The 13,417-nt window shown below is 39.5% G+C and overlaps 1 protein-coding gene across 14 annotated transcripts in view; it reads left to right on the plus strand.

Moving 5' to 3' along the window:
• kif1b (kinesin family member 1B) overlaps positions 1–13,417 on the plus strand; it is a 56,914-nt gene that overhangs the window by 26,503 nt on the left and 16,994 nt on the right. For 5 of the 14 annotated variants that reach the window (XM_068732965.1, XM_068732973.1, XM_068732970.1 and 2 more), the window contains 10 exons: positions 1,298–1,377; positions 1,837–1,943; positions 2,327–2,410; positions 2,730–2,910; positions 3,024–3,096; positions 10,345–10,453; positions 10,603–10,620; positions 11,601–11,749; positions 12,705–12,883; positions 13,237–13,374. In XM_068732965.1, coding sequence (XP_068589066.1) covers positions 1,298–1,377; positions 1,837–1,943; positions 2,327–2,410; positions 2,730–2,910; positions 3,024–3,096; positions 10,345–10,453; positions 10,603–10,620; positions 11,601–11,749; positions 12,705–12,883; positions 13,237–13,374 — 1,118 coding nt within the window. Of the gene's footprint in view, positions 1–1,297; positions 1,378–1,836; positions 1,944–2,326; positions 2,411–2,729; positions 2,911–3,023; positions 3,097–5,263; positions 9,104–10,344; positions 10,454–10,602; positions 10,621–11,600; positions 11,750–12,704; positions 12,884–13,236; positions 13,375–13,417 lie in introns of those variants that run through there. The other 9 variants (XM_068732966.1, XM_068732974.1, XM_068732969.1 and 6 more) reach the window with 2 other exon arrangements.

Consider the following 13,417-nt stretch of genomic DNA (forward strand, 5'->3'; position numbering starts at 1 on the left):
AACAAAGCGCCTTTCCTTCACTAGATTAAGTAGTGATTCTAACATCATAAATGTGCTTATTTCCATGGTCAGAGTTTCCCCCATGATTACCACACCAGTTGCACAGATCTGCGTTTTGTTTAACTACTGTGCGGAGCGACTACAGTTAATTTTCCCCCTACATGTTTAACTAGAATCCGAGAGAATCCGAGAAATAAAGTGTCCAAAGCACAGATAAAAACACCCATACCTCCACACAACCCTGCGGGAAGTTGCCGCGTTGCCAGATTTTGAATGAATCCTGCCGAAGGGCATGCTTCATCATGTTCTATATATGTGTGTGTTGAAAGAAAGAGGAGCAAGGGGAACACTGGAGCACATTAAAACACCAAGCAAAGTAACCAACGTTTTCATCCATCAGATACGGCCAAATTGTGTCTGACAGAGCTAAAGTGGGCCTTGTGCCTCGGCATCAGACTCAGAGGGGCGTGACAAAGCAGCAGTATTTGACGACTTGAACGGGCTGCACACCGTGCACGCTGTTATTAACTGGGGGCTACAACCCCACATGGGGCCATAAGGGTCTCTGCTGATGCCCAGAAATGTCCCGAACACAGCAAAATAAGAAGAAAAGAGAAAAATAGAAGCAGAGGGCAGGGTCTCTGTAGATACAGACACCACACACACTTCTAGTGGCCATAAGTGATGGTTGAGAAGGATTCAACATCGAGGCCAGTAGATGTGTTGGTACAGGCTTCTGAGAAGAGGCACGACAGGGATGAAAAGATAACTAGCTGTCACTAGATCAGCTGTGGTTTCAAAAGATTCCCCTTTTTGAAATGAATCCCTTTTTAGGCATGTTTAGATCTCCCTCCTCTGCTGCTATTTTGTGTTTTTAGGTTTTTCTCCTTCACATCCATCTGTCCTCCATTCATTCTTTTTTTCTCCTTTTCATTCACTGCTGCTCAATGGGTTAGCAATTCGCTGAGAAACCTTGTGATCTATATGCCGACTTTAATGGGGTGTTTTCCCCAAAAAAGGTTGGTGGCTTGACGGAGTAGCTGCTAGCATTAGTGGTAGTGATGCTGTGATGTATCATACTCTAGAGGTTTTAGCACTGTGTCAATGAAACTATTTCTATCCATGTTCATGTATCACTGATCATCAGCAGTGTTTGATATGAAACTATGCCCATTGCCCACTTGATTAAAAGTTCTAGTATTGGTATGTACTTCTGGCACTGCTGAATATTGATGAAAGTAGAAATCCTAGAAGTGTTTTTGCGTTAAACTGTCTACCTCTTATGTTTCATCTGTAGACTCCTCACCTGGTTAACCTGAATGAGGATCCTCTCATGTCAGAGTGTCTGCTCTACTACATCAAAGACGGAATTACAAGGTAACCAAAACCTGAATGATGACACTGAAATGCTGCAGAGGATATAGAAAGGTTTTTGAATTTCTTCCATACAGTATCTCAGTAGTATCTGAACAACTACTGTGAAAGTTCTTCTTGCTTAACATCAAAAGAGAGAAAATGAAATTCAGAGTCAAGGGAAACTGGCTTTAAATCACAAAAGGTGTTGCTGTCTAAGGTTATTTTCTTCCCCTGTTTCCTTTTGGCCCCCTCTGTAGAATATTCATGTTGAGTATTTTGTTACAATCGTGCCTCTGATGAACAATAATAGATGACAGAATCACAGACAAAGGAATGTATAGTCTTTAGAAGTGCTGTCTTCTGAAAGTATTGTTTAAAGGTTCCATTTAACTTCTGCCTCTGACTTTTTGACAAAATGGCTGCCAAAACAACGAGAGGGCAGTGTTCACTCTCTCAAAATGGCCTCTGTGATTATTTCAGGGTGGGTCAGGCTGATGCTGAGAGACGACAGGACATCGTTTTAAGTGGTGCTCATATCAAGGAAGAGCACTGCATCTTCCGCAGCGAGAGGAATGCCAATGGAAATGGTGAGGCACCAAATTCTGAGTTTGCCTTGGCTTGTGTGTATTGAGTATCTGGATTGTTTTAAATTAAGCAGAGATGGTAGCATAGTTGGTAGAATCTTTCCTGCTCTGATTTTAAAGAAAAATACATGTAACCCCTAATTACCTGCAAAGAAAAAATTAAAAGCAACCCCAGGCTCTGTGAATGTGACAATAGATGACATTGGTGCATAAATATACACTCAGGATTCATCTTCCTTTTTCTAATGGACACAAAATGCCCTAAATGTCAGTAATCACTTCAATTGCATTAGATATTTATCCTTTAGCATTTTATAATGAGCTTTGATGAGCTTTTGAGACTCAGAATGGGTCACTGATGATTGGTTGATGTGTTTTTGGTGAAGTTATCGTCATGCTGGTGCCCTGCGAGGGATCAGAAACCTACGTCAACGGCAAGCGTGTTGAGGATTCCATCCAGCTTCGTTCAGGTATGCATCTCATATTTGCAAATAAAGTTGTTGATAATCTGTAAAAGTGATACTTGTATTATCTCTGTGGGCCGCGACTGATTTCCTAATAACTACAGATAATTGAAGGCATGTATTGGTATTTTCCTGGGGCTTCATAAATCATAGTTGTACAGTGTGGCTCGTGACACCGCTTGTGATGCTCTAGCTTAAACACAAAAAGCATTATGAAAACAAAAGTTGGATCTCTTACATTTACACTGTTCTATCAGCACAGAATGGACAGTGTCTTTGGTAATTTAATGCTCTCCATGCCTATTTCTAACCCATCTTCTTTCAGGTAACCGCATCATTATGGGAAAGAACCATGTGTTCCGGTTCAACCATCCAGAACAGGCCCGAGCTGAAAGAGAGAAAACGCCAACTGCTGAAACGCCCGTAGAGCCGGTGGATTGGACCTTTGCTCAGAGAGAGCTTCTGGAGAAGCAGGGCATCGACATGAAGCAGGAGATGGAGAAAAGGTACGCAATCCATCCTGTTTGCTATATTCAAACAAACTTCTAATAGTGACTGATTTGTTATGGATTGCATAGTACATCACGGATTTCACAATACATTTTGCTCATTTATGTAGGCTCACTGAGATGGAAATCTTGTACAAAAAGGAGAAGGAGGAAGCAGACCAACTTCTGGAGCAACAGCGACTGGTGAGTCCAAATAAGCTGGATATTAATCAAACCCACTTTTTGAATTTTATGGATTCAGTTTGTTTTGTGTAATCAACACGTTAGACGTTGTAGACAAGTTAGTAGTAAACTGCAGAGTGGGTTTAATAGATATTAAGCCATACTTCATTTCATGCCTTAAGCAAGTTAAGCTATCATTAAAAGCAGCTTCTTGAGTGATTCAGCTAATTTGTGATATTTTATGTGTGACTTTGATTGATGTCATAAGTGGAATTCAAAGTTAAAGCATGGTTTTTATATGGTCAAGTACAATTGGAAAGCTAGTTTTTGTTTTTTGGATATTAGTTTCACTCGGTCCATTTGAGTCTGGCTAGTACTAATTCTCACTGCGTGTGTGTGTGTGTGTGTGTGTGTGTGTGTGTGTATATCACACTTTTCCTAGCGCATGTCTGTTCTTCTTGCATGGAAGGTTGTCTGGTTTGAGGCAGATGAGCTTTTACTTGCCTTCCTCTTGAGTTTAACTGATTTTTCTGTAGCAATTTGATGAAGTGAGCATTAGATTGTAAAGCTTTTCCCCTTTCCAAATCCCTGTATTCACTTTTCTTCTATAGTGTACCTGAATCTTGCAAAACAGCAACTTACAGCTAAAGTTGATTTAATACTAAGATCCAAATTGATTGAATATTGTTCAGTAACACATTGAAACACTGCCTTGTTTTTTTATAAATTCATGCTGCTTTTGCATGGTTCATGTTAATAGCATGTTTTCTTAACTCATTCAGTACTGGTTCTGGAATAAGTTGCAGTGTTTGCTGTTGAGCTGGTCAGCTTTGAAGTGGCTGTTGATTTGCTTGGATTAGATTTCTACTCTAGTTTTCTTGCTCTGTTTTATCCTGAGTTTCATCTCTTCAATGCAGTTGCTGACATGTACAATGCATTGTGATAACAATTCCTGCTGTAGTTCTTTGACAGATAGTGACAATGTGGTTTCTCATTGACTTCTTTGGCTACCTCATTTGCTAGCCTTTGCGGTATCTGTGTAGAACACTGAGAGCACGACTCAACAACAGAGTTATCACTGCTTAAAGTTGAATCATTGAATCTCAGACCTCTTCCATACTCTGGTGGTTTTATGTGCAGAGTTACAGGCATAGGGGTTCAGACTCCCAGCAACATAATATGTCCAATTCTAGCCATAGAAACAGTATCATACACGAGACCTGATTATCTGTACCACATGGTTGTGATCTGTAATGTACTTTGTCTACAAAAATGAGAAACTGCATTCTTTTTCCAACTAACACCTTTCTTGTAGTGGATTAACACTTACCCTCACTCCTGCCTCTCTCTCTCTCTCTGTCTACTGGCTTTCTGATCAACTGCAAGAACACTCTTCTAACTCACTGCTAATACTAAAGCCACTGAAACCTTCTGGACTAAAGGGAGAAAGTTCCAAAATGCATCTACATGCATGCCACTGTAGCATGTTTGGAATCCAGCTTTCAAATCACAAAATTTTCAATTAAGAAGAGGAATATTACAAAACAATACGAAGTGGTCCAATCAGCAACTAGCCTCTATTAATATTTCTTTTCTAATCATTCTAGACATGCTTTACCTTTACTTTATCTATATAAATGTGCAACATTGGGAACAATATTTTAAAGTTGATGTCCCTATTTCTGAGATGTAAAAAGCCTATTGTTTTAATTCATTTATTCATATCCATATCACGATTTCACTAGAAAAAACATGACAATGAAAAAACTGACAAGCAAGAAAGTCAATGAAAGCCACTGTTTGTTGGATTTTTATTTATTTTACTATCTTTATTTTGAGCATAATTCTGGATGGATGGATTCTGCATGTTGCCATACATCTTGTACACTTATGATGTATGCACATAATTTAGACAACATTATGACAGTGCAATAGTAATTTTTGGTAAATATCCTATAATCTTTAAATTCTGAACCGCAAAATTCTGTCCAAGCTGATGTTTTATGTTCTGATACAACTTCAACTTTACTCATAGTTGAAGTTCCCATGTTGCATATTCATAACCTTTTTCATTCTTTTAAAAAAGAAAAAAAAAAAACATTCTTTCATCCTCTCTTTGATTTCCCATTTTAATTTCTCCTTTTTTTTTGGGAACCCTTTGGTTTGTTTCCTGTGTTGTTTTCTCAAGGATGGAGACTCTGATAGTGGGGATGACTCAGATAAGAGGTCTTGTGAAGAGAGCTGGAGACTGATCACTTCCTTGAGGGAAAAGCTGCCACCCAGCAAGCTACAAACCATAGTGAGAAAGTGTGGATTACCCAGCAGTGGGAAGATAAGAGAGCCAGTTAAAATGTACCAGATCCCTCAGCGGCGTCGCATCACCAAGGACTCCAAGTGGGTGACCATCTCTGACCTGAAAATCCAGGCAGTCAAAGAAATTTGTTATGAAGTAGCGCTCAATGACTTCCGCCAAACACGGCAGGAAATTGAGGCCCTGGCCATTGTAAAGATGAAGGAGCTTTGCGCTAGCTATAGCAAGAAGGACCCCAACGAGCGGGACTCGTGGAGGGCAGTGGCTCGGGATGTTTGGGACACTGTAGGCGTTGGTGATGAGCGCATCGAGGATGTCATTGCCAATGGGCCTCGACCAGGAGGGGTTGTTATGGATGACCTAAAGGTGCACATTGATAAACTTGAGGACATCTTGCACGAGGTGAAGAAACAAAACAATATGAAAGATGAGGAGATCCGTGCTCTCAGGAACAAGATGGTCAAAATGGAAAAGGTCCTTCCGCTCATCACCCCAGAGAGCCAAGAAAAGCCTCATGTAGGCACTTCCACTTATGCTGCCACAACTCCAGGCCCTCGAGAAGCAAAACCTCCTAAGCCTGAAAAGCCTGATGGAGATGATGTTGATTCACAAATAGGCCAAAGTACAGGAGATGACTCGACCCTAAAGCGAGGCCACATGCGCTGGATGCGTCAGGAGCAGTTACGCCTCAAGACCCTTCAGCAACAAGAGATCTCCAAGCAGCTCCGCCGGCAAAGTGGACCACACCGCTTTATACCCCCAGAAGACCGCAAGCTACGCTTCCCCTTCAAAAGCAACCCTAAGCACCGCAATTCATGGAGCCCTGGTACTCATATCATAATAACAGATCAGCAGGTCGTTGAGCTAAAAGTGCCCAAAGAAGCTGTAGAGGAAGAAGAGAGAGAAAGCCAGGCTGGAGATGGACTGCAGTCGAGAGAAATGATGGCTGCTTCACTGATCCAAGTCACTCCCCCATTGCCAAGCCCATCAGTCCAGCGCAGGAGCAAAGACTTGGAGCAAGGTTTAAGCCAGGGTCACAGACATCACTGTAGGAACAACCAGAGCCAGCAACCCCATGAACGGAGCCGCAGCAACTCTTTTAATCACCGCCAGCGGCCCTCTGGCTCCATGGAGTCACTGCAGCAGTCTGAAAGCAACAGGAGGCACACGCAAGCTTTCTACCAGCCCCGCTACCATCAGAGCCAGCCAGCACATCCCCAGCAACAGCATCACCATCAGCCTTGCCATCATGATGGCATGGTGTATACAGATGGCAGATTCAATGGCTACCAGCAGTACCATCACACTGACCACGCTAACTATCCCATCAGCTTTCAGGCACCTCCACGAATGCGCAGGCAAATGTCTGCTCCCAATCTAAAAGCCAGCAGAGAGACAGCAGTCTGAGTGGGAACTTGTGGAATCAGGAACTAGTTTGATAAACTTTTAGTAGGCAAACTCATTACAGATCACAACAGCTCAGAATCATGTGACTTAAACAGCTCAATCCGATTGTGACTTTTGCACTTGATCAGTGGGTTATTGGTTGATCCAAAAGTATTGTATGTATTATAAGAAGACATTTTATCATCATTATAATATATGCCATTTTATCAGTTTTTGCTACTTTGTGTGTGCTGTCATCATTAGCATTGGGAGAGCTGTCATAAGGAATTGAAGCCAACAGATATAAAAGGGACTTTTTTGGGGGGGTGGGTTGTTTTTTTTCTGAAGAGACACGTCATGCCTACTCTGCTCATTTTTTCAGCATGTGTGACAATTCATCAGTCATGCTTTTATTTGCCAAAATTATCTTCATGGTTAAATTTCTGAGTTTACATCTTTGCCATTTTAGTATTGATTTGTCATGAATGCTTTAGCCACTACAGTACAAACACACTAAAGTGCTTATTTTCATCAAGACTTTTGTTGATATTTTAGCCCATATTAGGAACCTAGACCCTATTTCTTTCATTCTATTTAACATGAAACTGAATCAGTTTTCTTTGCAGTTATACATTTTGTGTTGTACCTCATAAAACATTTTCTTTTATCAATCACTATTGGCCTAGATCTGGAATCAAAGCATCAGTATGTTTGACATTTTGAAATTGATTATGGAATAAGTTGATGCACTAGTCAATTACATGACTGCCTTTTTAATAGACTGAAATAGTGGTTTAAAGAATGTGGTATCCAAAAGGTGCCTTTTTATAACCACATTAATCCTGTTGTGCATTTAAAATTCAATAGTTACTTTTCCCTCTTTTTAATTCAACACTCGTGCAAAACTGGCAACCTTCATAACTTACCTCACCAAACTAACTTTTTAGTAATAACATTTATTCAAATTCTTAGTAGGCCACTTTATTGCTTTTTATTTTTTCACATAATTGTATTTCAGTACTTTGCACTGCCTCAAGTCAAGGATAATTAGTTAGTGAAGACACTCATTTTAATGTTAAAAGTTATGTTAATTAATAATACTATCCTCTCTCAGAATCCTGGACTTTACTAAATACCCTATCAAATGTAAGAACCACGATGCAGGAATTGTAGGAGAGCGACCTAACTGTAAAAAACAAGATCCACAAAATTGTACCTATTTTAAAGTTTCACTGTACCCAACCCACAAAGTTGAAAATAATTTCTGTCTCTTCCTGTACAAACCACACATCGCAAACTGATCTCTGACTCCTGTGTCATGCGGTCTTAGAATATCGTTCATTGGTTTGTGCTTCACTGAGTAAGCACAGAGTTGTCTGTGTTACGATTGGATGTCCTACAGAGTGTTGTCATGGCTCCATCAGATTTGCCTTGAACAATGTTGGAGGGAGGACAGAGACTTGAAGTGTTTGCATAATGTTGTTCAAGAGAACTATCCAAATTAGATTTTTAAGACTGCCTTGTTTTTTCTGCATCAAATGCCACATACTCAAGAAACCCTGCTAGATCTATCGGAATGATGGTCTATGAAATCAGTTTTCTGCCTCTATGCTACAGCTGATGCTTATTTGAATTACAGCAAGTCTGCCTGTCAATCTGTCTTTTCCTTTATGCATTTTATAGCTTTAAAAGAACCCTTTAATTATAACATTCATGTTCCAGATGGCCTTTAAATCCTTTTAGAGGAACAGTGACACTCAGCAGCATGGAAGAGACTATTGAGGACTATAAAAAATGTCCAACTTTTTCTGTGTTTTATACCAATAGTTTTGACAGTATATATATATATATATATATTATGCTGTAACAAAAACCAAATTATATAATGACATATGCAAGTCCAGTTCTCCATCTTACGCCTCATGTCTTTGACTATCTTTGCATGTGATATCCTACATTTCTTCATCCCTCATAAATGCTCCATTAAAGAATGTTATTTAAAGTATGCACTGGTGCTGATGGCGACCAGGTAAGCTGGAAAGTATACAACAACAAATGGACAGTGTACAGTGTACTGTTCTTATAAAATATACATATATATCTGTGTTGGGGCTCAACTCAGAATGTCTGTTGAGTGTTGTACATCTGTTTTTTGAATCTGCAATATCAAGTGCCTCATTGTGGCTGTGTACCAAGTTGTGTTACTCCTTAATCAAGCACTTTGTGCAAACATACAGTGCATATGTGAACAAGACGAGGATATACTGAATCCCTGTGTTGCTGGAGGATTTTCAAAATATGACTGAAATAAAATGACATGCTCCAAGTACACTTATTTGCTACATATGGTTGGTATTTGTTTTTCACTGCCAAATAACCAGTTTATGGACAGAATCAGATCTCTGTATGTTAGGTCTACACAGGAGTGTCCTTGTGAGACACTTTAGGAAACCCCTCAGGTGAGGTTAAAGGCTTTGTAAATGCTTAAATTAATATACAGTATAAATTAGGTTTCTAAAACATTCAATTTATAGCTAGTACCTATTATCTACAGACTTGTACCCTTGCACAATGCAAAAAAAGCCTTATTAGCCATTTCTTATTACTGTTATAATGTAATACTGCGTCATGACAATGTCACACTTATATGTGCAACAGGGGATGGTGATGAAAGTTGGATCAGTTGTCATTTACCTCATTCCATTATCATGATTTTAGGCATTGCAATTGACCTTTGCCATCCTTGTTTGTGAATGTTAATATTTAGGTTTTGAAACTGCTTCAAATGCTTTATTCACATGGTACATTATGGTACACATTGTGTTACAATAGCAGCTTCATGCAGATGACTACATTCAGTAAAACTTGCTTTCTGGATTTCCAATTGTTTTTGAATGGAGAGAATTCAGCTTTTAGCTTGTTGGCAGGATTTCAGCAGGGAGGAGGTTATTGACAAATGAAAAGGCTGCATTGTCTTCCCAGAAGACACTGAACAAACAGGATGAGGTCACCGGGACCACAGCCTGTCCTGCTCTGATGATGATGGCGCCCCTCATTGGATTACAGTTGACTCAGCTTCTACCAGCAGCACCTATCCTCTTCCATCCATTCCAATTTTTTCCAACATATTTCATTGTGTCATCAAGTTATATTTACAGAACATTTTATACTAATTTTAGAAGAAAGTTTTTCATTGGCTCAGGAATTGGCCTGGCTAATTATTTTTTGTAATTTTTTGACTAAAACAATTCTATTTTTTCAGATATTTAGTTATGGATAATGTCTTACGTATATTATTACACATTTTAGGAAATTTTGAACCCACCTTCATGTCTCTTTGTTTATACATCCAGCTGCGTGTATATCCATGTGTCATTTGGACCAGTAACCAAAGGGTCCAGTACTTTTCTTTAATGTATAAATAAAACTGGTAGTATTGACTGTCAAAGTGAAGACTCTACAGTTATTCTCACATAATAGTGTGTATTTTGGCTAGCTAAGTTCACCGGTTGTTGCGGCTGATGGAGAATTGTCCATGTTCTCTTTCTTCGTGCCTGTGTGTTGGTGTCCAGGTGTACGAGAGCAAATTGCAGGAACTTCAGAAACAGGTGGAAACTATTTCTCTGGTCGCTGAGACACCTGATGAAGAAGAGTTGGAGGAGGAGGAGGAGGAAGAGGAAGGTGTGTACTGCAAATCTTCTGTCCTGCAGATATTTATTTACTTCATGTGTTTAAGCCCAATATATATAGTTTATACATATCTATATTTAATATATACAATTATATAGTATAATAATGCACTGAATTTTTTCTTCCACACTTCTGTCCAGAGCCTAAACTTCTGGGATGTGCGTATAGTATTTTTTGTTTTATAGAAGAATGTAATGTCAACTTCATTCAAATAAAAATGTGTTAATATTGCCATACTAATTACTCATTCAATGTATTAAGTGAAACTAGTCCATAAGTATCCTCTAATTCCTTTTAAATCAAACCTACTACTAATGATAAAACATTTTTCTTTTACTCTAAAGGACCATACTTATAGTTTTTCATGTTTTAGAAGAAGGGCAAATATACTTTTTGTCTGTGTCTGACTTGATTGATGATAAAGTCCTAATTTACTCCTATGTCTTTAAACATTATTGATTTCACCCAACCTTTTAAAAGCAACAAAATGATTAATTTAGACTCTTTATGCTTTTAGAGTTACCTCACCCAACAAGGTGATATGTTTAGTCATAATAAAACTATTCACTGGAATATGGTTGTTAATCCAGTTGGGAGCAATAGCGTTTTATAATAGTGTTTTGAATTTTGGTGATGGGTAAACGTGTCTTTGCATTTGGTTGACTGACTGTGGCTTATACAAGAAACAACCCTGTTTGTGTTCTTCTTCTTTTATTGTCCTAAAGCAGTGCTTGTGAATGTAATGCTTTTGTGCAGCTGACTGTAAATTCTGATCTTGGAGGTCCCTGAACATATCATAAAAGAGAGATTTTCAGCCCAGGCACTGCTTGCAAGAAATATTGACTCAAAATACACCATATTCCACATGATGGAGTACCTATAATTGCAGGCATTAATGTAAAGTACTCTGTGTTAGTAGTTGGACAAAATAAGTAAAACCACTGGTATGGTCCTTTTTGGTTATATTGGTCCTTTTTGGTTAAATGTGCATTAACTGTGTGTGTGTGTGTGTGTGTGTGTGTGTGTGTGTGTGTGTGTGTGTGTGTGTGTGTGTGTGTGTGTGTGTGTGTGTGTGTGTGTGTGTGTGTGTGTGCGTGTGCGCACGCGCACATCACCTGTGTCTCCTCTTTCCCTGCAGTGCCGTGGACTCAGCACGAGTTTGAGTTGGCTCAGTGGGCTTTCAGGAAGTGGAGGTACCATCAGTTCACCTCCCTCCGTGACCAGCTGTGGGGGAACGCCGTCTACCTGAAGGAGGCCAACGCCATTAGTGTAGAGCTAAAGAAGAAAGTAAGCAAACATTATATTTTAGTTTATTGTATTTTAAAATTAGTTAAAGGTGGGTTTCCAGCTTTGAGACTAAAGAAAAAATTATAAACTGTTTAAGCACAAAACAGAAGAGTTTGAACCTAGTTTACTGTAAGGCCTAAAAACTAAATATTTAAATGTGGAAAAAAAACCATTGGTGACCGGGGAGAAATGTCAAAAGCTGAATAAAACATGTGTGTACAGGATGATGTAAAATAGTGATCTTAAGTGTAGTTGCCCTCAAATCTTGTACTCGCCTGGCAGCCACATTTACAGAAGTGTATCACCCTCATAGCCATTGAACATCAAGGTTCTGGGATGTTCAGCTGTGAAGCTACATGAAGGCGTGATTATGTCATGCTAGTGATTTATTTATCTGGACATTCATTTTAAAACATAATGTATGTTTGTGCAGAAGGCAATCCTTCATATCTCCCAGAGCGGGGAGTTGACCCATTGTCACATAGAGAAATTGGATTTGTTATGAATCAAAAGCTGGTCTGCGACGGTCCTCCTTCTCCACTAGTAGACCAGTGTGATTTATCTTTTCGTCCAGGTCTAGGCGCAACATGACATGACATGAGGATTTTTTTTTTTATCCTTGGGTTTCTGTCTATAATTTATATCCAGTGCTATTAATTGGTTTAGCATTTTAAAGGATTGAGGATGATTGAGAGTGAGCATTTTGTCCCAGAGGATGCTGGGAAAGTATGAATATGTTGATTTCAACCTTGGTATGTCTGCAGTTATTTAAAACCATGCCAGAAAGACTCTTGAGTCTTGTAATTGACAAACAATCTTGAATAAAGGTTCAGAGCTTTAGGTCAGGATGTTTCAAGTCAGAATGGATTCTTATGCCCATTTTTGACTTGGCTTGATGTTTTTTTTATACTCTTTGTTTATTCTTCCCTTTCCAACCACCTCTCCCATTCTTCAGGTCCAGTTCCAGTTTGTCTTGCTGACAGACACTCTGTACTCTCCAGTGCCCCCTGAGCTCTTGTCCCCAGAGTCGGAGAAAGAGCGTGACTCCAGGCCTTTCCCTCGCACCGTGGTGGCCGTAGAAGTTCAGGACCTGAAGAATGGAGCCACGCACTACTGGTCCCTCGATAAACTCAAGTAATGCCATCTTCATACCAAAATCCAGTCCTGGTTTTAGTTTGATGCGTTTCATATTTAAATACATAGCCAGTGAAAGGGCAGCATGTCATCTATTATGCACGTTTTGTTTAAGAAATCATCAGTCACTACTGTCTGCTTTTGCTCAAATGTTTTTTGAGTTTTTTCTCAGACTGTTGTCAGATCATTTCTCATGCCTTCAGTACCAGAAACAATTGTACAAAAAGTACAATGAATTGAATGAATGAGACGGACATATCTACATCTCCTCCCTCCATCCATTAGGTGTGCCGTATATTATCTTTCTGCCTCTCATTAATGTTAAGTGCACTGTACTTTGTTGTCGTTTGCAGACAGAGGCTGGAACAGATGAGAGAGATGTATGACCGTGCTGGAGAAATGGCCTCCGCAAACCAGGAGGACGGCGAGGGCGCTATGACCGGAAATGACCCCTTCTATGATCGCTTTCATTGGTTTAAACTTGTGGGGAGGTACGTAATGCAATTACAGAAAAAGTACAGACCATACTGCTTA

The sequence above is a fragment of the Cebidichthys violaceus genome, unplaced genomic scaffold (assembly GCF_023349555.1).
Source record: "Cebidichthys violaceus isolate CVI_PGR_0920_01 unplaced genomic scaffold, fCebVio1.0.p SCAF_6, whole genome shotgun sequence".
NCBI lineage: Eukaryota > Metazoa > Chordata > Actinopteri > Perciformes > Stichaeidae > Cebidichthys > Cebidichthys violaceus.